The 24505-nt window shown below is 51.7% G+C and overlaps 1 protein-coding gene across 2 annotated transcripts in view; it reads left to right on the top strand.

Moving 5' to 3' along the window:
- Positions 1-19181, top strand: part of LOC136106182 (Krueppel-like factor 5) — a 28261-nt gene extending 9080 nt beyond the window's left edge. The window contains exons 2-5 of one of the 2 annotated variants that reach the window (XM_065846331.2): positions 5662-5709; positions 9160-10063; positions 12842-12901; positions 16216-19181. In XM_065846331.2, coding sequence (XP_065702403.1) covers positions 5662-5709; positions 9160-10063; positions 12842-12901; positions 16216-16394 — 1191 coding nt within the window. In that variant the 3' untranslated portion in view covers positions 16395-19181. The remainder of the gene's footprint in view (positions 1-5661; positions 5710-9159; positions 10064-12841; positions 12902-16215) is intronic. The other variant, XM_065846332.2, reaches the window with a different exon arrangement.
- Positions 19182-24505: the final 5324 nt, after the last annotated feature.

Here is a 24505-nt window from a genome sequence, read left to right as displayed (position 1 = left end):
CCTTCCGGGAGTTGAACTGACATTAGATTGTCTCATTTTTCCATCCAAATGGCTGTACCAGCTCACACCAACACTCTATGCAGCTCAACCTCAGCCTCCAACAGTGGGTGCCCACTTAGCTTGATGGAAAACCTCCATCTGGCTTTGATGGGCTTGACTCTAGCACTTGCTGAGCAAGAGCAGCTTGGAAACAGAAAGCTGTATACAAAGGCATGACTCCCTTATGTCCTCATATCCTCCTCTCCCACACTTTGAGAGCTGCCCTCCCACGAGGGCAGAGCATAGAGCAATGGGTGAGGAGACAGGGCTGTCCCCATTTCCCCACCTGCTTACGGGCTCCATCCAGTGCCCAGGTTGTGCGTGGTAGCTCTGCAAAAGGCAAAACCAGTGTGGAGATACTCTAATGTCAACTGGGATCCCCCACCCCAGTCTAGACCTGCCTAAGGTGAGATGGGCTGAATGGCCACTATGTTCTGTAAGAGATGGTGCAGATGAGCCAGAGCTGTCTCCAAAGTCTACCCTGCTAGTTATTTCTCAGTCCATTTATGGCTTTATTTTTGGAAAGGTTTGGAAAGACCACTGAAGTCTGGCTGTTCTAAACTGCTTCTCTTCCAGGCACTTGACCTTGGAGTTGGATGAGGGTGTTTTTCCTGGTTTCTTTGGCCTTTGTGGTTGTTGACTGTAGTGGCATGGTTTCCGTGATAAATAACCAAGGTAGATTGCCTTTGAGTTAGTCTTTATCAGTTGTCAGAGGAAAGGAATAGCAAAGAGTCAGCAAGTCTGCTGGCAATGTTGCTGCCAGAGCCCAGCCAACCTCCCAGCTGCCTACATCTGCCTCGGTGGTGACTCTTGGCGTCAAGGAAATTCCTTGTTTCTGAGAGGTGGTGGTTATCTTGGGTAGTTCAAACACACAGGTAGGAGAAAATACCAGAATAGTGCTCCGGAGAATGAGGCTGGGTCATCCATGAGCTCCTGTGAGAAATCTGGAGAAAGGGTGTATCTTTGTCCTGCTCCAGGAGCTGCTTTTTCAGGTGGAAAGCTGTGACAGCTTCCAGATGGAAAGCTGGTGGGATAGATCACCTCTGGCAGTCTTCTCCATGGACTCTAGAGAGAGCTTGCACAGAGACTTCAGCTTAGGTCCCCATTTTCCAGGTGGCCAAAGCTCGTGAAGATGAATCTTGCCCCACTGCATGTAATGCAGACACAGCTGGATGCTTTGAGGCAGCACTAATTTATTGGAATTGCTCCTGACCTCTTAGAGATGGAGCAAGCAGAGAAGTCCACTGGGGCCTTCTGCAGCCCAGCACCCACCTACATGAGCACAGAGTTCATCTCTACTGCCTGCAAAGGTGCTTTGTTATTTACAGCAGCTAAACGTTTGGCCCCGTGTTTACTTGAAAGGAAGAGTCCCGGGGGTTTCTTCGCTAATCCTGTTTTGCAGAGAGTTCCAGAAGACTTGAGGAACAAACAGAAAATAACGTTGATCGAGGTCAATATCAGAAACAAATGATCAGAGAAACAAATATTTACTCAGGTCAATATTTAACTAGGAGACAATAAATGCTGATATTGAACCAAATCTGTATATAAATACAGTCTATTTATAACGTATGCCTTTAAAGGGGTAGTGCCAGGTACTTGCCATGGGTTTTGATTGATGATTATCCTCCCCATTGTTTGCCGATTCCCTTGGAGGCTGGAGTTTCATGCAGGTGCATGTATGAGAAAAAGGCTGTACTGCGTAATCCCGGGGCACGGACAACAGGCGTAACCATTGTCCCATGCATGCCTGCGCTCAGAGGGGGTCCCTTGCCCCAAGGAGGGACCCCTTGCACCAGGAGCGGGTGCCCTGGTGTCCCACCATCCCTTGAATCCCCACATCACCGGGTTCTGCCAAGAACTGAAGTAACTCCCCCCATCTCAAGTCCTTTCTCCCCCAACTGCTCCCTCTGCCAACTTTACAAGCTCGTTGCCTGTTTAGCAAACATTGATTTCTCTCCTTGTTCTCTGCTGCTGCCCGTGTGGTGACAACATCTGATGTTTCTATGGTGGTTTGTTATTTATCAACTTCAGATTAGAAAGCGTTTAATCATGGGGAAAGACACGTCCCACCTCCTGCCTCGACAGCCTGCAGTGCCTGGTGCTCTTCTAACGATGCTTGTGGTTAATCACTAGCAAAACGGCACGGTTGGCTTGAGCGACGCTTTTTTCTGTGTCGTCCCAAGAAATGTTTGTCTTGGACTTTGCGTGTATTGATCGATGTCCTGATAACGCCTTGCCCTGCCTTTGACGATATTTGAAAGATGGATAGAGGTCCCCAAGGCAGGAGATTCCTGCAGGACTTACGAAAATTGGCAGGTGGTAGAGGGGAGAGATGTGTCAGCACCCATTAGCCACGGGAGAATCCACTCAGAGAGAGCTGGGGGAAGCAAAGATTCACTGTCTGTGTTCTTCACTGAGCACCTGGCTTGTGGCGTTTGGTTTGGTGATTTTGCAGTGCTGGGTGCTTCATGACACACAGCTATTTCAGAGATGGCTGAGGTTATCGTGCCTTCCAGGGGATTTTGGTCGCCAGGTCCCAGGTTTGGATGTGTCAGTGCTCAGTATAACACAGTCCTGCTGGTCCAGTGACACAAACTGATGTTTGAGGGCCTTGTCTGGAGTGGACAAAGTGCTTTTGCCGACCCCTTTTCCGGTTGAAAAGACCCTTCTCCATGGTCAGAAATAGATACTATGACTTTGAGGGCAAAACACGGGAGTTCAGTGCTTTTATTGTATGAAAGGCTATTCGTATTGGCTTTCCCTTCCTGGCCAAACCAAAGATCCCCATTTGGACACCTTTAAACATGCACAAGTTTTGTTGATGTCTGCTTTGCCTGTATTTCTGCTTTGCTCACTTTTTGCCTGAGCTACTGACCTGTAACTCCCTTTATGGCCGCTGGAGCCCTTGTCGATGCAGCTGGTGGAGTCTGGGGCATGCCTGTCACTACACCTTGTATCTCGTGATCATCTACGGTGATGGCAATGATGGCATTGCTAATGTCTATAGGGGAAACTGAGCCACTTAAACCACTGAAGACCTGGTAGCTTTTCATCTAGAAGGTGCTGGAGGGCTTTCTTCATCAAGTCACAGTGGATATCTCTCTTACACTGTTGAGACAAACTGAGCTTTCTGGCTATGTCTAAGTCTAGTGCTTCTCAAAAATGCAAGAATGTGGTTAATTCCCTGCCTGTGGCTGTCAGACAGGGAGGAAGGGATGGGCTGTTCCAGGTCACTGCTGTCTCATGTGAACCCATCGTGATGTCCTCAGCTGCCCTCTCCGGAGCTGCTCCAGGCAGGGCTGCACTGTGACACCAGGACCCACCTGGGCTGCATGAGAAGTCTGCAGGGACCCGGCATCTATGGGGTTTCCTGCTGGTGAGGACTGCTTTGCCCTCAATTGCTTCCTTTGTGTTTGTGCTGCTTACCATGGAAGGTCTGGAATGCAGACAGTGGGCAGAGCAAGGGTTTTGTTGGTTTCCTGGTGTGGTTGACCCTAAAATGTGGGATCCAGCAGCTCGACCACTGCTTGCAAGCTCAAGCATTACTTGCGAAAGAGCTTGGTTGAAGTATACAGGCGCTTCTGCAACTATTCCAGCTGATGGGGGCAATGGGACGCAGCTTTCAATCCCCAAGCCTCTGTAGCTCTGACCTGGAGACCTCATGTTTAAGCATCTCCCCATGCTTCCAGGCACGAAGATCGCAAGGAGACCAGTGGCTCTCCAGGGATGGCAGCTCTCAGCATCCCCAAAAACACCCCAAAAATGGGAAAACTGAGTCCGTTCAGTTGGTTTTGCTTGTTTTCCGTGAGAAAGAGGGAAGCATGGGCTGTTTTCTAGCCCTTGCTGCTCTGATTGACCAGCCTGACAATGTGTGCAGGACCTCAGATTGGAAGGGTGAGAAAAGGCTTTACCACAATCTTCTTGAACTGGAGAAACAGTAGAGGTCAGGGTGAAACTTTGTGGTTGTGGAGAAGAAAAGGGTTCACTGGAAGCTGCTGCCAGAGAAGGATGTGGAAGGAGAATGGGGCGCAGGCTGGTGCTTAACCCGCAGATAAATAATGTTTTGGGGTTTGAAGATAACTGTTCCTCTTTACTCGGTGCTGGAGGACTGTGGGCTGTTTTGGGCACTGACCTCGAAGAAAGGATCCAGGTCTGGGTGAGAGGTGTGAGAAGAGCTCTCAGCTCTCTGTGGAAATCCGAGGGGAATCAAGGCAGGAGAAAAGAGGTGTGCAGGACATCTGCAAGCACGCCGTAGAGTGTATGTGGAATGACAAATGATGTGGAATGATGCCTTTCCACCTTGGAGATTGCTAAGCACAGGAATAGGCTAGCTGGAGGCAATATGCACAGGTTTCTGGGGACCACAGTGTCAGGGTGGCTGGGGTACCTGGTGCTGTCCTGAAGATGTGTGATTCCCCCACGTCCTCTGTAGGAGCCTGGCAGTGGTGTGATGCTGAGAACTTCACCTTGGAGGGGCTGGATCTAGCTGGCGGTGCTGGATCTACCTGGCGGTGCTGCCACACTTCTGTCCCAGCTCTGGTTTCATGGCTGAAGCTGCTCTTCTTGAATCCTTGCTCTAGCAGATGCTGTGGCACGGGGAGCTCGTTAGATGTTGGGCAGAGGAATTGTGGGTGAGGCAGGCAGCTGAGCACCGTGTCTCCTGGCTATTGCAGCACCTTGTTGTGGGTGCCCGTGCTGGGGAGGGGGTGCTTTGTAGATGGGAGTCCCATGGGGACTGGAGAACTTACTGGTTTGACTGGGCTGGAAATCTCTGAAGGTCTTTGCACCACGCCTCAAAACCTCCTCTGGAAAGCTCTGTATTTCTCAGCTGTCTTTTCTTTCCCCATGAGAAGCCCAGAGTTCACCCAACCTTGCAGCCAGGCCAAGCTGCTGCCCTGATTTGCCAAGAGAAGGTGATGATAGGAGGTTCCATCTAAGCATAAGGAGAAACTTCTTGACTTTGAGGGTGACAGAGCACTGGAACAGGCTGCCCAGAGTGGGTGTGGAGTCTCCTTCTCTGGAGACATTCAAAACCCACCTGGACACATTCCTGCGCAATGTGCTCTGGTGATCCTGCTTTAGCAGGGGGTTGGACTGGATGATCTCCAGAGGTGCCTTCAACCCCAACCACACTGATTCTGTGATAGCAAGGCAGAGCTGGCTCTGCTCCCACCTCTGGGCGGGGGGGGAAATGGAGGCTGAGCTCATCTGCTCTTCTTGTGGCCTCCGAACCCTCATCCCTGGTTCTGCAGGGGAAGCCTGGATTCGGGAGCCAGTGCAAGGCGTCCCCCTGAGCCATGGCCCCACAGCGGGGGCTGAGGGGTGTCACACTGGGGTGGGGCACTCCCCCAGATCAAATATGGCTCCTGCCAGCCCCACCCATAGTCTGGATGACCACGCCCACAACAGGGCTGGCTCCACCCCCTCCCTGCTGGTCCTCCCGGCCTGCAGGTGGCGATGCCGAGGCTGGGGGCAATGGTGGTTCCGTGCTGGTGATGGTGGATGGAGGCGCTGGGGCTGTGGGGGGCTCGGGAGCGGGCGTGAGCCCCTCCATGGCCGGGGTGGCTGGGCACAGGGGAGGCCGTCTGCTCCACTAACCCAGCCCTGTCTGCCCCACAGCTGCACTCGATGAGGATGGAACAGCGGATGCCGCCGCTCATTCTAGAGGTGACGTGTTTTCCTCAGCCCTCCCCCTGCATGCTCCTGTCCCTTGGGAGACTGAGCTGGCACCATTGCTCCGTGGCCCAGGTCTGCCGGCGAGGAGCTGGTGGCACCTCCGCTCCCTCATAGAATCACAGAATGTCCTGAATTGGGAGGGACCCACAGGATCATGGAGTCCAGGTCCTGTTCCTGCACAGGACACCCCACAGGTCACCCCGTGTGTCTGGGGACGTTGTCCAGTCTCTTCTTGAACACTGTCAGGTTGGGCCGTGACACCTCCCTGGGAGCCTGTTCAGTGTCCAGCACCTCTGGGTGAAGAACCTTTTCCTCATGTCCCACTGACCCTCCCTGGCACATCTGCTGCCGTTCCCTGGGCTCTGTCACTGTCACAGAGAAGAGCTCAGCCCTGCCCCTCCTGCTCCTGCTGAGGAACCTGCAGGCCCACGAGCTCTGCCCTCAGTCTCCTCCAAACTGAACAAACTCAGTGGCTTTAGCTGCTCCTCATACGGCTTCCCCTCCAAACCCTTCACTGACTTAGTGTCCCTCCTCCTCCCACCCCTGCTGCCAGCTGGGGTGTGTTCCTCCTGCTCGTGGTGTCTCCATCTCTGCAAGACACTTGGGTCCCTGTTGTAGCTCTACCTCCTCCATGTTTCTTATGTCTTCATTAATTGGATCCCCACCAAGTATGAAAGGAGCAGCCAGATAGACACACCTGCATTCAGGACACTCAAGTTGGATCCCACCCAGCCATGTCAGCACTTAGTCACCCTGGTTGTGCTGACCGTGGGCCAAGGAGCTGGTTTTGGATAAAGCATGGGCCGGGAGGTGCTTAGGGCAGTATTTTGATATTAGGTGTCAGCACTCAGCATGAGTGGTGTGGGAGCGAACTAGCATTGTTAAGCATTTCTGGGCCACAAATAAGCAAAATGCCCCATTTTCCTCTTTGAAGGACGTTGGGGCCCTCGGGGTCACATGGGACTTTTGACGCAAGCAGCAGTATTGTGACATCCTGGATTCCAGTGGAGTGGGACCCTCACCATTCCAGTCCTGCATGCACCGGTGTGGCTGGAGAGGGCTGGTGTTCTTTCCTGTCTTTTGAAAGCCCATCACTTTTGTCCTGCTCACTATCTGCTCCTTAACACTCTCCTTGCCCCAGACCCTGGGGCTGCTCAGAGTCAGAGTTGGATTTATTGGGCTTTAATGGAATGGCAGCAAGAAGACTTTGCTCTGCAGGTAGGGGTGATGGTGAGAGGAAAGGACACTGGTAGACACTGAACAGTGGGGTAGGCAGGGATACTCTGGCTGAGAACGTGCGTTTTGGATCTGAAATCTGAAATCTGAAACCAACGTGCCTTTTTACATGTAATTTCCCTGCCTGGTCAGCTGCTGTATAAGGACCCACTGGAGTTGTGGGGGGAGAGACCCTCCCTTGGGAGCTGAAGGTGAGAAAGTTAAATGCCAGAGATAAGGGAAGTGTAGAAGTAAAAGGCATCCAACACCTTCTCCCCTGCCCCCACTCCTGGCAAGTGGGTCATTTCATTGCTCAGGTATGTTCGGCATTCGGAGCCTCTGGTACTGCCTAGAGCGAGCTGCCTCCCCAGGGTCACTCAGCGTGCCCGTGTGGGGGCACAGGGCAGGACCACGCAGGGCTCAGCTCCAAAGCTCTGGTGTGGTTCTCCCTTGGACAGGAACCCAAGGTGGACACTGCAAGGCAGAGCAGAGAGGAAACCAGGGGTTTAGACCAGTCTTTGAGGACTGGGTTGATGGTCTCTTATTCTCTCCCCTGCCTCCTGCTGATGCCGTAGCTTAGGGTATGCCCAAGCAAGGGTTTCCTCACTGGAGCATGGGGTGGGTGTTGCTGGAACAGAGGCAGTTAGGTGAGGGTGTGACACAAACTGAGCTTGTATTGTCAACAGGTAGCTTCCTTTATGAGGGCAGGGACTTTTCAGGGCCTGCACATTCACTGAGGAGAGGTAGAGTCTACAGCACAGCATGTACACACACCAGCGCAGCGAGCACGGCGTAGAAAACACAGTCCCAGTTCGGTGTGCTCGGTTCCAGTGCAGTGTAGCGCTTCCAAATCCAGCTGCTCTGAGCTTCTACCCATGTAGGAGAGGGTGTATTTGTGGCACGTACCTGTATTTGGGTGTAAGCCAGCTTACCCATGCATTGCCAATATGGCTTGCAGAGGTGCAAAGGCTCTTCTGAATTAGCTGGAAGTGCAGGTGATATGTTTCGCTGGAAAGGGCGAGGAAATCTCTTGGGTCCTGTCCAGCTTTGTTAAGAGCAATGAAGTTGCAGCAGGGATGACTTTGGCCCATTGCACTCCAGTGACATAGTTCAGAGCTGTAAAACCCTCAGCTCAAGCGTGCAGGGTGTGGGGCAGGATCAGCTTGCTCTCCTGAAGTGCACTGTAGGCTCTGCCAGGGAAACCTGGTGGTTTTGCCAGCTCCTCTACATATGAATGAGTCTACGAGGGCTTTGCAATGAGCTTGACACATGGATAACCACATAATTAAAGGCTGGAGCTTTATAGAGGAGCATTAGCACTGGTATCTTTAACCACAAAGAGCAGAACTTGAGTCATCAAATGCCAGGGGATGAATTTCCTAGCGGATTGCTCCATCAATTTGCTGAATTATTGGGCCTGGATCCAGTGGGATGCTGCATCAGACAAGAAGCAGGAGGGGAAGAAACCTGGCAAGTGATGATTGTCAGAGCTAGAGGTCCTGCTAGCCTGGAGGACCCAGACTTGTGAAAACAGCTCTACAAAACTAGAACTAAACCAAAGGTTAGGTGAGGGCTGAGTCATTTTACCAAGGCAAGACCGTAATAGTATGCCTGGAAGTTTCAGTTTCAGGCTCACAGAATTAGTGGCAACATCACTTGGATTTCTAGGGTGATAGCCCAAATTATTCTCAATTAATTAAAGATATTGTCTTAGAATATTCTCAGTTGAAGGTATTGTCCTAGAATAAAATGCAATACATCTCAGGCTGTTGAGTCTGCCTGTTGGCCAGGAGACCAGAGTCAGCATGTCTAATGTGGGCTACAAATCCAATATGCCCAAAGCGTGAGGCTGACTGGAGCACAGTTTCTGATTTCATCCCATTTCTAGTGTTAAATTCTCTTGTTTGTGTGACCAAAGCTTTGTACCTAAAGCTTGGCTTTTCTTTATCAGGCTGTACTTCTCATAACTGCATCCTCTGCCTGGCTTACCCTTTGCTATCAGTGCAGATAGGTGGGAGGGAAGTGGGACAAAGGACAGTGATTCACTCCTGGGGAGTCTGTGGCTGAGTCAAAAACTGAAGCTAAATCACCACAGCTGGTGAATCCTGAGCAGTTCTTGCTGTTCTCTCAATTTCCTGCTAGCTTAAGTACTTGTTGAATGTTGGACTCACACCACGTGTGTTGAGGTAGCTCTTCACAAGATCTTGTCTGTATTTTTTGCCGTAGGCCCGATCTGAAATGGATAAGTACCTTTCGAACGAGGTGCCGCCCATCCCGATGATACCAGACAAGAAGTACCGCCGGGAGAGTGCCTCGGTGGTGGATGAGTTCTTCTCCACGGAGAAGCCTTCCTCGACGCCGTACAGCGTGAACATCAATGTGATTCTGCCAGACACGACGCACTTGCGCACTGGACTTTACCGGCCACCCAGACCCATTACACCATTTGCACAGATCAAAACAGAGCCCGGCACCAGCTTTGCCCAGCCCTGCTCTTCTGCCTCTGGCTCCACACAGACCCTGCCTGACTTCACCAGTGTCTTCAGCATGCCCCAGTCAGTGGCCGTGAACAACATCTTCATCAAGCAGGAGATGCCCTCTGAGATCCCCTTGTCCACCAACCCACAGCAACCCCAGCTTTACCAGATGCCTCTTGGCAATGGAAGCGGTGACATCACCACCCTGACGTCCTCCTCCAACAGCACAACAGCCATCAACAGCCTCAGTGGTGTCACCATGTCCACAGGTAACACTATGTCCAGTGTGGCCCACAGACCTGTCCACCCAGGAGGCCCAGTTAAGCAGTACCCACACGTCTCCCAGGGACAGGGAAACTTCAACATCTCAGGGCAGTTCTACGCTGTCCCAGGAGTGAACCTGCCCCCTTCACCCCCCAACTCGCAGCCTGGCAGCCCAGAAAATCAACCCGAGCTCATCAACACCATCTCTCCTCCACCATCGTATGAAGCCACTTTTGGACTGAAGTTGGTCCAGTCATCCCAGGCCCCTCAAGTCCCCAATGGCCTTGGGACCCTCTCCCAAGGGCACATTGTCATGCAGCCCCCCAAATACAACAGACGCAACAACCCTGAGCTGGAGAAAAGGAGAATCCATCACTGCGATTTCCCAGGTATGCTCATGGCTGATGTACTAGCTTGGCTTTGGGGGGGTCTCTTCTTGTCACACGGACGGTGGGGCTGCCTTAGGCCTCCACAGGAGTTTAACTGAGATCACTATGTCTGTATGATGAGGGGAGCTGTGGAGCTGGGTGGAGAACCCAAGGAAGTGGGGTTCCTACCGCCGCCAAGGGACTAGAAGGGGTTGATCCTGCCTGTGCTAGCTGATGCCTTTTTTCTCCCCTTCCCTTTTCTCTTTGCACTCTGGCAAAAGCAACCCTGACTCCGGGAGGCAGAGCACTCCTGCAAAACAGAGGGATACTCCTGGAAATCTGCTGCTTTAGCTGCCTGTTTTGCTCTGGACTTGCCTAACCTTGAGCAGCCACATGCTCTCTGCAGGTGAAACCATGCTGGCTTTTCGGTGACCATTCCCAGTCTCCCATGATGAGTGGCAAACCATTGAGTAATTTCCACAAGCAGCCTTTACAGTCTCTCCCTGTAGCCCAAATTCTCTTCTTCCAGAGGGGCAATGAGCTGAATATCTGCGTCATATCCTTCAGTGGCTTCATGTGCTGCATCAGGATGGTGTGGAAAGGCATTTCAGGGTAACAATCAGCCCAGGGCTGAAGCTGTTCCCTGTGCGTCACCTCACTGCATGAGCATGTCCATCTAAGGACCTGCGATGCCTTGGCAAGAGGAGAACTTGCAGGGTTTCCTGCACTGTGCACAGAGAGTTTGTGGGACCCGCAGCTGCAAACTGTGCCATGTGGGAGAAAAGCAACCGTGTCCCTGGTGAGGAAACCCAGTGAAACCAGCGTGAGGGCTTGAAAATCACTGATCCTTGTGCAGGGACACACACCTCCCACTTCCTGGGCCCAGCCCCAGCTATCAGCTGTTGGGGATTGGCAAACACTTTTCCCGTGGGGGTGTGTGAACTGGGGAAAGTCATTTCCTAACTGTGTCCTGCGAGATTTATGTGCTGTTTCCGTGGCACAAGAGTGGCTGTAGTAGGTCAGCCCAGATCCTGTCTTCCGCAGTGACCAGAGGAAGTATATAAGAACAGGACATGTTTAGGAAGATCTTTTCTGTGCTTACTCTTTCCCACCCTCTGGCAACCTGCAGATTAGGGACTTTCTGAGCCAGAAGCTGGACCCATGGTCTTGTGGTTAACAGCTTCTGCCAAATCTTTGGCCTTCTGCTGGTCATGGTGGGAGACTGATTAAAAGTGTGAGACTGATTAAGGGTGCGAGTGCGCAATGGGTCTGAAACAGACCCCTCCGCTCTTGTCAGAGCGAGAGTCTCATAGTGCAGGATGCATTGCCAAGGCAAAGATAACCTGTTTTCAGCAGGATTTTGGCCTGCACTGGAAAGCAGAAAGGCACAAAAAAACCCCTAGAACCTCCACTGAATAAACACCGGGTGGCTCGATGGTGTGTATACGCAGACACAGTGGAGGATTTCTTCTAATCCTTCAGGCTGAGGTTCAGCTGGAGGTGAAACCAGCCAGGACTGGTGGCAGGGGCAGCAGGTCTTCCTGAGGTGGTCTGGGTGAGGAACCGACAATGCTGAGTTCACACCTGTAACCGGATGAACAGGGAAGACCTGCTTGCAAAGCCCTGATCCAAGTTGCCAGGTGGTGGCCCCAGCACTTTTTCCTCTGTGTGCTCATGGGGAAATGAAGCTCAGCCATGAGCTGCTCTGGCCTCTCTGTGTTGGTCCCTTTGGGTTTGGAAACTGCTCTGGGTGCTCCGCTGGCTTCATTTCTCAAGGCAGCCCTTGGTCTTGTGCATACTCATCCTTCTCCCGAGCGTGAGGGACCTCCAGGGCTTTAGAGCACGAGAAGCAAAATTGGACTGGGTCACCAACCCTTAACTCTCCTACCACGGGGAGGAGAAAGGCAGCTGGCTGCTCCTGCACCTCCTGAGCAGGACAGGACGGAGAGCTCATTCTGTGCAAGAGGCTTCCTCAGGCTGCGTGGAAACACTGGAACGAAAAATATGACTGTTACTTATGCAGATCATAAGAATTCAAATTCCTATTTCAGTATACTTGTCAAAACACAATGAAGCAGGGCCATAGAGGCAGCATAAGAGGCTTTTCTAAACTTCATCTAACTGAAATGAGGAACTAGGAATGATTCATTTTGGGATGCCTGTTGAAACTTCTGCCCAAGTCATGGTGTTTCTGTTAGGAGCCTTTCTTTGACTGAACCTGTTGTTGCTGATCTTCTGAAAACACTTCCCACTGGCTTTATTCTGGATCCTGAAAGCCAAGCTGTGGCTCCACAGTGTACCCAGCGTTTCCTGCTTCCTGGAAAATTTTCACCACAAGCGCTGGGGCTGGGACTATTCCAAAATACATCTTCCCTCCAACCTTGTAGCAGTGATATCAGTTACATCTGGAATCCAGAAAGACAAATGTCAGCACAAAGCCAGAAGCTAACAGTGATGAATTTAATGTTTTCATCCTGCCTCAAACACCTGGTTGAGGAAGGGGGATTTGGAACTCTGTGCCTGACTCTTCCCCCTGACTGATGCCCAGCACAATGCCCATGGGTTTCAGGAGTGTGTGGCAAAAGATGGAGTGTTGTAAAGGTTTGTCTGTCTCGGAGAACAAATGCTGTTTAGCTGCTGCTGAAACAAAATGGGTATAACCAGGTTTATTTGCATAATTATCCAGGGTGCTTTTCAGGCCTGCTCAGTCCCTAACCTCAAATATAAATAGATGTTCTGGATTTGTTTGAGGAAGGGCCTCTTTCTCACAGGGAAGTCGTGTCTTTTCTGTTTTTGCAGGTTGCTCAAAAGTTTATACCAAGAGCTCCCACCTGAAGGCACATCAAAGGACTCACACAGGTAAGAGCACCACATCACCAGGAAACTGCCCGCCAACACTGCTTATTCTGTGCCTGTTCATGGCAAAGATTATATTGCTGAGGTGATTATGTTAATCTAGGGTGGTTATTGGGGTAAGGAGCACAGTTAAGTCTGTTGATGTTAATGGTCCAATGGTTGGACTGGTTTATAGTGACTGTACATTCCTGTGTGCACTTGCTGGCCTTCTAGAGCATTGGTCTAGAATTTAGGAGAACTCTTGGAGGCTCTTGAGTCGATGGACTGGGAGGAAGAGGCGCCCCAAAACCTCCATCACTCTGAGCTCTTCCTTGCAGATCTCCAAAATCCTATCCAGGTCTGATCCTGCGTAGCCTGCAGAAAGATTGAGTAAGGGCATGTGGTACATATATATGACCTTGGAGGAGACAAGGGCTGTCTCTTTGTGTCAAGCACCTCGGTGGTTCCCAAGGAGAGGGAGGAACCCCTTGTATCTCCTTGTATACCAGTCACATGGACCACTGGCGCCCAGTGCTTCCCGCCAATGGTGCTGCCAAATACCCACACAGAAGGGCTTGAATACAGGCATGAAGGGCTCTGAATACCTGTGCAGATGGGCTGTGCCGTCATTCCTGAGGGCAAAGGTGACGTGGACTGCCCTTGCTGGTGTAAACAGGGTCACTAACACAGAGGAGCTCCCACCACAATCAGCTTCCCGGGGTAAACCTGACTCAGTGGCACTTATGCATTCAAGCACAGGTCTCATTAAGACATTTATTATACCTGAAACTTTATCAGATCCCTGGGTAGTCCAGGAACCATCAGTGCCCTCATAAATCTCTTTTATAGAAGGGCTGATCTTTACTGAAAGCAATTAAGTTGGCCCAGAGTTCACTTCTCTTTTTTATTAACAACGAACAAAACCCATCCTGGGGCTGGGAATCAGTTCTTGCACTTGGCTCTGTTCTGTTTTCATCTTATCAGTCCTTAGAACAAGCCAGCAAAGAACTTTTCTTTGTGCATGAGGTACAATATTTTTTTGGCAGGGCCTGGGTAGGAGCGGGCTGGAGAACAACACGGAAGGGGTGGAAGAAAGGAACAGGAAGGACATTGTCTCGGCTCCGAGAGCTGCGTGGCGATAAGCTTTTGTCACAACAGCAGTCTGTGTTCAGGGCTGTGCTAGGGGTCTTGCTTTAAAATTAAATGTCTCTTTTCCCCTTCCACTCAGAGCACAGGTCTTAGCTCTGTGCCCAGAGATGTGACCTGTCTGAGACGTGCACCATTCTTACAAATCACAATATAAAGATGCATCCAGGCAAACTGGGGTGGTCTTTGAATAAAATGCAGTTATTTTTTCAGGTTTCCCAGTTAACTGAGCTGGAAATCCAAGTGTGTTTGCCACCTCCACTTCACTTGCTGTAAAAGGGCAGAGAGGTGAAGGAGAATGTGACCTGAGTGGCCAAGTAAACTGGTGGTGTTATGGGGTGTGTAAAAGAAGGGAATCCAAACTAGAGAGCTCAAGGTGTCCAGGTCCAATTTTTGAAGCCTTGTGTTTTGAGGCCGCGGCCTCGCTGAGTGCGGCGCTGGAGCCGCAACGCAGGACCCGTCCCAACCCTGCCAGACGAGTACGCTCGATGCCACTTCAGGTCCATCACTTGAAGGGTTAATAACGCCCTTTCTCTCGACTCCTCGCCTGATGGGAGCTGGGCTGAGAAGTACACGATCTCTAGGATCTTTACTTGTGGTTTGCCTGTTGCTATGGGCTGGTCTGTATTCATCTCCTGGAGACACCATTCATTTCCTGGGTGCCATTGTGAGATTAAATATATAACCCGGTGGCTGCTCACCCACCTCCCAGGGCTGGGAATGCCAGTTTGGGTCCTTTGTTTGAGCTTGCCCTGCCGTGCTGTCCTGGGAGATGGAGCCAGCTCGTGGGACAATGGAAAGCATTTTGTTTCGATCCTGGAGATCAACCTGTTATTGTTTGAAACTAAAGGGCCTTGGTAGGGTTGACCCAGCCAGGTGACCTGGCGGGGACAATGTCTGTGGCTGTGCAGTGCAAATCCCGCCTTTGTCTTAGCATGCTAACGTAAACCTCGAGATCCCCAGCACGCCCTAAGACACCCGGCGTACTGCTCGTAAATTGACTTTAAGTTCGGTATTTACCTCAGCCATAAAAAATAACCACGTCTCCTCCCCGTGGTGCAGAGGCCAGGGTTTTTTGGTGAGCAGGGTGTAGTCTTGGTGCCCTGTCTCCTCCAAGTTCGCGTGTCCGTGCTCTCATATTTTGTGCGGTGCGTGCAAGCCACTGTAGATCTTGCTGTGGCTGAATGTTTTCTTGTTTCCTGGCCAAATCCACCACCCGCCTGGCATACAGGAACGGCCGTTCGCTGGGAAACATGTCAGAGCATGACACACATGCCTGTGCATGCAGGCTGCATGTGTACGTGCATTCATGGTGCGCTCAGCAATTGGCCGATGAAACGGTAAATATTTGAGGTCGGGAAAGTCAGCACATTCCCTGAACTCTGCCTGCTTGTTCAGGCTGTTAAGAGCGAGGACTAATATTTGAGAGCACCACACCCATGTGCAGAGAGGGCTGCAGCCAGGGTTCAGCTCCGCAAACTGGGCACGCAGGCAGCTGGAAGCGGGCATGGGCTTTTCCAGTCCAGTTCCCAGCTGGCTGAGAAGTTGCACAATTGTAATTTGTTTCAGTTTGGGAATAGGTGTGCATGGGCGGGAGCAGGGGGGGGCGAGGGCACAGGCATTACATCACCCAAATGCTCTGAAGAAAACACAATATTTTATGTACGGAGAGCTGCTGCAGGGCTGAACTTTGGGGTAGAGGGTGTTAGATGGCGGTTTCAAAGATGTGAGGCTTTGAGGGAAATTTATATGGCATAACTCACTTCTTCCTCCTTGTGCCCCCCACACCTGTATGAGAAGCGATGCCTGCCATAGGAATTTTTAGTTAAAAAAGAGAACTCAGAATTTTTTTCAGCCAGAAATGCTCCAAAAGCCAACAGGAACTTGAACAGCCCTAGAAACCAAGCCTAGAAAGCAAAGGAGGGGTGCATGTGGGTAAGACCTGGTTGCTGCAGCTCAACAATTGGTGGTCCCTTGGTGGCTGTGGACTGTGTACAGAAGCGACCCCTGGTTGTGTAAAGCCTCAGCGTGGCCGTGAGCCCCATTCTGCAGTGGGGCAGCCCTGGGTGCCCAAGGGAGGCCACACATCTCCGGGAGGGTGGGTTGGGGGTTTGGGAGGCTGGGCAGATGTGTGTCTGCGTCAGCTCTCGCGTGGCGGGGCCGTGCCCGTGACCTGTGGCTCTTCCCTGCAGGTGAGAAGCCCTATAAATGCACCTGGGAAGGCTGCGACTGGCGCTTTGCCCGCTCTGACGAGCTGACCCGGCACTATCGGAAGCACACGGGTGCCAAGCCCTTCAAGTGCCTGGCCTGCGGCCGCTGCTTCTCCCGCTCCGACCATCTGGCTCTCCACATGAAGCGGCACCAGAACTAGGAGCCGCCTATGATCCCCACTCCAAGAGCAGCTGAAACTCTCATTTTCTGATGGGCCTCTCCTCCTCGCCTATGTAGGAACAAACCCATGCTGTGATCAACTGGCAGGGCAGGGGTGGCCCCCTCTGCAAGCCCTGTCCCCTACCGTTTCTGGTTTTAAAAGAAATTTCATTAAAAGAGTTATAATTACAGACTGATCTCGTGGTGAGGCTCCCAAAGACACTAAAGAGATGGACCTTGGATTCCAAAGGGCTTTCTTCCAGCAAACCTGCTATTTATTTGTCACTCAGGAGCAACTGTCCTTCGTGTCTCAAGCTCTTTGGGATTTTTTTTACCACTTTCAGGGTGGTGTGTTCGGTGAGCCCGAGGAGGGTTGTGAGGGGTTGGTGGCCTGGCTGTGCGTGAGAGGTCTCACCTGGAGCTGTCAGTGCAATCCCGTGGTGTGGCCGTGGATGTGGCACCTCTGATGTGCAGGAACACGAGCACACGCCCAGGGCTGTTTGGGTTGACAATCCCAGTCTCTGTGGGGGCAAAGAAGAAAGGGCCAATGACATACGCACCTGGTGTGCCTTCAAGCAAGGGACAGCACAAAAGCAGATGACAAAAGCCGTCATCTGTGTCCTGTTGAGCCACCTGTGGTTTCCTGGCAGCCAGCTCACTTGGGGCTGCGAATATCTGCCCTGCTCGGCCAGGGCTTTTGGTTATGTCCTAAGCATTTCTGCTTCCAAGATGAATTTTGACTTCAGGTGTCTCTGGGAGGACCAGCGTGGGTCTTGAAACCATTGTAAAAAAGCCACTGATGAAGCTCTGTTTTCCCACGATACTCTGTGCCTTTCTCCAAAAAGCGCTGGGCAGGCTCTGCTCGTGCCTCACGCGCCCTGTCGTCACAGTCACACCGGTCTTTTGCTGTTGCTGTTTTATCACGTTCGGATAGAAAAGAAAAAACAGGAAGAAAAGTGTCTTTGAAACAAATTCCAATAAATCCTGCTGTTCAGATTGTAATCATGTTACCTACCTCACAGGTTCCCCGCCTTGGGCTCCATAAGGCACATCCCCTCTTCTTCCATGGGGTGCTGTGACACGTGGGGCACATCATCCATTCTTCAAAGTCTACCAGGGCAGGATAAGAACCAGGCCATGCCAGTTTAAACGGCAGCCGTGCAGGTAGTAAATAAATCAGGAACAAATAATGGGCCCGATGTGTTAAGCAGAATATTGATTTCCCTCCCCACGTCCTCCTCTTTTATTCTTTCTTGAACAAATTTAAGGGGTATGCAGACTGATGTGTGTCTGCAGCATGAACTGGAAGGCCATGCTGAACTGTGGCATCTTTATGTGGTGGAAATTTGAAGGCCACCCCTTTTTGCTGTTGCTCAGCCACACGAGTCAAAAACTGCGGCTGGGTTCCTAGTTGTCCTTTGCCTTGGATAAATAAAACTGCTCACACCTGCGGCACAGGTGGCTGGGCTGGTGTGTCAGGAAGGATTGGAGGGAATTGCACGGTGTGGTGTAGGCTTTGGGATGGAAGATGTGCCCTTTGTGTGGCTCTTTGGCAAGAAGCCTCCTCCTTTCTCCATGCCAGTGGCGAGGGTGGGGATGGAGAGGTGAAGTCAGGCCACCAAATTGCTGGGAGGCGGCTGGGGTGACATTCTCTGCGGTGTGTGGGAAGGGCTTTCCAGACCTGAGCGCTGGTGACTTTGCCTGGCTGGAGGGTTTGATGACAACACCCTCTTGGCACCATGTTCAGGTGAGGATTGAAGAGTCTGTCTCATGAATTACTTTTGCTGACCACGTATACGTTCTCCACGTCATTTTTCCAACTCTTTCATTGCTCATTGCCACAGCTCGCTGGGGATCGTGGGTGCTGGAGCAAATGGGCTCATTAGCCATCTGCCTTGTTGGCTGTGGGGTCTGGCTCCTCTTCAGGGCACAGGACCTTGCCAAATCCAACATTGTGACCTGGGCTCTTTTTCTCTTCGAGGTTTGGTTGCACCATGTGAGAAAATAGGGCTTGCAGTTCTGAGAAAATGGAGGGGTAGGAGTGATACGTGGCCTGAAGCCTCCGTGCAGGGGACAATTATACCTCTTGCTTCTGCATAGAGATGGGTCTGGAGAGGCTCAGGGAAGGTTTATGGAAAAACCCCTGGAGAGCAGCAGTGGTGCAGGAGCGTGTCTGCCAGCACGGGCGGGCTGAGCTCACGCCAAAGGAATTTCAGGGTAGCGTGGAGATGCCTCAGCCGGTCCCTGCCGGTGTCTCCAGGAGGCTCAGGCTGGCTCTGTGGGCTGGTGGGGACCCGACACAGCGTGCTGGGACCTGCTGGGCTCCACCTGCTCGTCTGGTGCCTGTTCAGCCCAGGCACGGGGAGCCGGTGGCACCGCAGTCCCCAGGACAGCAGACCCCATATTATAACACGCAGGGAGATGATGGTTTTTTTGGTGCATTGTGATTGAATCTCCTCAAGGTGAGAGTTAAACTACAGGGCACAGGGTCAACCCAGACACCATCTGTGCTGGGGTCAGCCCTCACCTGTGGCCCTCTCAGAGGGGTCTCGTTGCACCCCTCTTGTTTTCGGAGAAGGGAACCTCCGCTACCTGCCATGTCGATCCCTCCCCTGTTGTGCTGATGGAGCCCAAAACCTGTTTGCTGAAGAAAAGTACAAAGCCAAAACAACCAACAGGCAGCTTTAAATTGTAGGGAAATTTAAAATAATTTTCCTGATGATCTTGTTTTTTATCACCACAGGAAAAAAAAAAACGCATCTGCTTGTCCCCACATAGACTATGTGTGTGTGTATATATATATATGTATATATATGATTTATTTTTTAATTTGATGGGGGTTGCAGAGGAAGAAATGTCTTAACAAAAACCCTCCCCAACCCAGTGCTGCTTCCCAAGCAGCACCACTGCTCCGCATGCAAAATGCCGGCATGTAAATGTTTTACTACTGCAAAGACAAAAAGAGTCTGAAGGAAAACCACAGCAAGCCTTGGCTTTCGTTTCTCTGTTTTTGTGTGGACAGCCTCTGCCCTTACATCTCGTTTTGCAGCTCTTGGTGGCCAAGGGTGAACGCCGGGGCGGATGGGGAGTGATGCTGATGGACCAAAGCCCCTCTGGGCTGCGGGAGGGACGGGGACGGCTCGGAGCTGAGCGACGTAGCCGGGGCGCGTGAACCCCAGCCGAAGGAGGGACGTTGAGGTGACGGGGACATTGGAACAGGTTTGCAAATGGGGGAGGCTTTGCAAGCCCGTGCTTGGTGCAGAGCAAAAGCCAGCCTGGCGCCTCGTCTCTGCCACGCTTGTATCATAGTCGGGAAAAAGAACCCAAAAAATTGCTGTAAATAGGAAAAAAAGAGCACTGTATCGCTTCACGGGTCTGCGTGGATGGAAAGTGATTCTTTACTGTCTGAGATGAACACAATGTGAAAAAAAAAAATTGGGACCTGGAAAACTTGGGTGGAAGGTTTATTTTTCCTGGTGATGCTTTTGTTTGTTACATAACCCCCTCTGCCCCCGAAACTCCCCTACGGCTATTAATCTTTCTCATATTTTGTAATAAAATTTTATCATGTGGAGTTGCGGTCTTTCTTCTGTTCCTTCCCATTGCAAATGCTCTTTTTGCCTCTACCCGCTGCCGTCTGTGTGCGTGTTTAATTTTTATATTAGGTTGGATGAGGGAAACAGGAATCTGAGCAGGGGAAGGACCTGTGCACGGCATAAACCTGGAGCATCGGGCAACGCTATTTGTGTTGTTACGTGGCCTAAGATGACACTTTGGAGGAACGGTGAGTCCTTTCTCAAACCGATGTTGCAATGCTGTGCAAAGAAAAAGAAGGGGCAGGACACTTTTTTCTTAATCCCCTTTACTACGTCCTCCCTTTTTTCGCCGTGTAAGGGGAGAAGGGAAAATCCGCAGGGCAATGGGTCAAAGGGATCAGGAGTGGTGATCAGGGAAGAGAGATGGGGGAAACAAGGAAGTGCTGGGGACTCGCCCTCAAAATCCCTGTCTGTGTCCTTTTGTGTGTGTATATATTTATATATACACACACTTTTGTACATATGCAAACAAGCAGCAGGAGCTGAGCAAGGGCTGCTGAGCTCACGCCTTTTGCATGTAGGCACCTGCATGCACACGCAGACACCTACAAATACACACACGCTTCTCCTCCTATATATAGATTGGACTAAACAGCTCTTTATAAGCCGTTCCTGGCAGGATCCCATCTGATTTCTCCAGCACCTGCTTTGGGGCCACTTCCCGCAGTCAGGATCATGAGTTATTTCATGTTAAAATCGACAACTCCCTATTGCTTCCCAAAGGTCTTGTGTTTCAGGCACATTTTTCATGAAGAAGTTCCTCTTTCCCTACTGGTCAGGTTTCCTCAGCTCAAACTTTGGGACGAGTTGTTTTACATCCTCCTGTGGCTTTTAGACCCAGTTGATGGTCCCCAAGAATTGCACTGTTTTGCTTCCAAGCCTTTCGTGTCCCTCAGTTATTTCCAGACTCACCGTTGCTTGATAAATAACTTGGGGCGTGAGATCTAATTAAGATTAGGGGGACAGGGTGCGTGGGACCTCAAGCCGCACACCTTCTCTTGCCACTTCCCTGCGGTTGCAGAGTTCTGCTGCAGATTGCCTGTGCGGAGCTGGGAAGGATCTGGCCATAGATCTCCGTGGTGTTTTTGGTGCTGGGTACTGCAGCAAACCCATGTAGCCCATGGGCAGGGGAGGCTGGGGGAGAAACCAGCCCCGGGAGCTGATCCTTCATTGCACAGATGGCAAAGGGGAGCAGAAATCTGCAGTTATTTTCTGACTTCAACTTCTGAACAGCCAAAGTTTTACCTTTCCAATTTCTTATGCCTGCAAATAATGTCAGAAGTTGGGGGGGAGGAAGGAGATGCTGCCAGGGACCCCCATCCTCACATATGGGGATGTCAGAGATTGTTGTGGCACAGGCAGGGGGGTTTGGAAAGGAACCCAGTGTTTTTGTGGGGCGAAGTGTTAGGAAGACATGGTTTAGTGCTAGAGGACATGGTTTAGTGCCAGAGTTAGGTTATGGTCGGACTTCCAGCCAAAATGAAACTACGATGGGGAGGTTCAGGGGCTGAGGAAAGCCTTGTGGAGATTGCCATGGACCTGTCACAGACTGGCTGCTGGGTGCAACACACCTCCTTTGAAGCCATCTCCTGCTCTGCAAGTATAAAACTCGTGTAAAACTCCTTTTTGATGTCTGTTCCCACACTGGCTGGTATGGATAGAGCCGTGATGCTGTTCATCTCTGCTGAATACGTTCCCTTGGCAAGAGGCATCACTTGCACCAACACCTGAACGCCTCCTCGAGCCCCTCGCCTTGCACCCTGCACGTCCTGTGGCACATCACTGTGCACTGGACTTTGCCCCGGCTGCGCCGCCGAGCTGTTCCTGGCGAGATCACCGAGATAGCGAATAACGGGAAGATCTGCTGTGACGTCAGGAAAGTCCAGAGAGTGGCTGCTTTATTGCATGCGAAACTGGAGTTGTTCCCAAAGGAGCTGCAGTGGGGAAAACCCCGGAGAGGGCGTCAGAGGAGAGTGTGGATGGGGCTGCCATGGCTTCCTCTCCTCGGCGGGGCTTCTGGCACGTGGGATGGGGACCATCCTGTCCCAGAAAGGCTTCCTGTAGCCTTGGGCCACAAGTGGGGAGGGCGACAACTCAGGAGGTGGTGAGAGGGGCTCACCATTTGGGTCACTCCAGCTAAAATGCCCCTGCAGAAAACCTTCAATCAGGTTTCCAAACCATTCATTTTGGAAAACAGCCCATCAAGCCCACCTGAAGCTGTGTCTGCTCACTCATCTCGGCCTCCACCGCCCAAAGTGATTTGTACCATCCCCAGTTTGGAGGGACAGGGCTGACTGGAGCATGTCGGTGGTGCTGAGGACAGCAGGTGGGCACCAAAGCACCCATGGGCTGTCTCTGTTGGAGCACAGGGCTGTGCATCTCCTGCTTCCCCATCCTGACCCTTTCCCTGCCCAGGCCCCCAGCCCTGGTCCTTTGGCCTGGAGTGGTGAAGCTCTGCTTCACCCCTATGGCATCATGGATGTGAGAAGGCCCCGCTCTGGTCTGGGGGTTAGCTGGGGACTCAGGAGTGGTGAGTCCATCTTGAAGTCAGGCTGGGATGTCCTGGGAGGACACAGTCCCTCTGGATGCTGTGGAGCTGGTTTGTGTTGGGCATCCCCAAGGGGCAGATGCAAGACCCCACTCAGGTCCCTCTGGGTCAGCTCTCTCCCTGAAACACCAAGGAGAAGGCAGCAACAAAAAAATATAAAGTCCTATTTCTCCAAAGAGTGACAAATCTGGGACACATCTCAAAGTGGAGCTGGAAGTTCAGGCTCATCCCCCAAAGGGTCCTCAGCAGAGCAGGACCTCTACCACTCAAAAGCCCTTCACCCTGCAGACCCAGCCAGCGAGAGGATCCCCCCTTACCCATCCCGTGACTTTCACTGCCTGCAGCATCCCCCCAGCTGCCGGTGCTGTCCTCCCCTTGTTCGTGCTCCAGCGATGAAGCAATGCTGCTGTAAACTCTGGTTCGATCACATTGACTGTTCCCGTGCAGTTACGGGGCTGTTAAAGCTGTAGGAATGCCAAGATCGTGGCTGGTCAAGGACAGGGAGGGGAGGAGGAGGTGAAGGGACGGATGGAAACCAGAGGTGAAAGCTTGGAGGAGGTGGTCATGCTGCAAGGTCCTGCTGCATGGTCTTGCATGGCATGGCCAGGAGGTGAAAGGCACCAACTGCAGAGCACCCAAGGGTGCTCTGGGTTTCTTTGCTTGGCATCCAGAAGGAAGCAACGCTGGTGCCACCATGCCGTGTCTAACCTGTGGAAAGCAATGGGAGTCACCAAGGCAGGAAGGCCTGGTGGTCTTGGCGGAGATAAGCATCTCAGTGGGGAGGCTCAGTGAGGCTCTGGTCTCCCTCTGTTCCCCCGGGGTGATTTTGGAAGGGAAGGCTGGGAGGTCCCACCACAGCAAAGCACTCGACGCTTTGAGTGCCTTGCCAAGACAATTAAATTAAACGGTATTCCCTGAAAATAAAACAAACAGTTTCAGAACAAATATGAGGCCTTGGTACTTATTTTTAAAATGTTCTTTAAGCTTCAATGATTGTTTGCTGCTACCTTTATCTAAGTCATGCTGAATATAGGTGTTAATGTCTACATGTTATTATTTGCAGTCTCTCAGAGAAAGCAAAAGTGACTACAAATAGTGTGATGCCAGAAACTGGTTTATTGACCAGCAATGTTGCTTCAGCGTGCAATGAACTGGTTCATTCTAAGGTTCAAGGCGTGGTAGGACAGGATGGGACAAAACCTCACCCAGCTCCCCCGGGATCTGGAAAAGATGCCCTGGATGCTCACCTTGCGCCCCAGCCGGCAGCGAGCCCAGCGCTGGGCTCTGCCTGCGGGCACCTGCCGGCCTTGGCAGTGGCGTTCAAGATCGGTTTATTTTTGAACTTTATTGTCCCTTTTCCCCCGAGTGACTGAGTCGGCGCGTCTCCCCCGCGGCAGATAGCTGTCTCCCCAAGGTTATTGTGTTTGATGTTTTCATGTCCCAGGCTGTAAAGTTATCCATTGACTTGGGAAAACACAATTAAGAGAGAAAGAGCTGCCAGGCGGGTTATTCAGGTATCTCTGCAGCCCAGCGAAGTATTGCAGCATGGGCTGGAGACACGGATACCGGCGGGTACCCGTGGTGCTGCTGTCAGCCCCTGCCACCCACAAACACAAGGGCTGGGAAGGGAGCACCAAAGGAAGGCTGGATCTTGGGGACGGTGACAGAGAGGTTCCCACCCCGGTGGGAACAGCCACGCTTGCCGTGACAGCAGCCTCGAGTGCTGCCCTTCAAACCCAGACCTTATCTCCTTTATCCTGAGGACTATCAAGCCCTGCAGTCTCCCCGAGGTGCCCTATCATACAGCCGAAGCCAGGACTGAGCCATTAAAGTTAACTATTACCCTAAGTGAGTGTTTATTTGGGGTAATACAAGCCCAGGGGAAAGTGAGGGAGGGGAGGAGGAGGGCTCTTTGATATGACCAGCCCTGCAGCGCTAAAGTGGTGCTTAAACAAGATGAATGCTTAA

This window comes from Patagioenas fasciata, chromosome 11 (assembly GCF_037038585.1).
Source record: "Patagioenas fasciata isolate bPatFas1 chromosome 11, bPatFas1.hap1, whole genome shotgun sequence".
Classification (NCBI taxonomy): domain Eukaryota; kingdom Metazoa; phylum Chordata; class Aves; order Columbiformes; family Columbidae; genus Patagioenas; species Patagioenas fasciata.
Note: the sequence above shows the minus strand (reverse complement) of the source record. Positions and strands in the feature narration are given on the sequence as shown.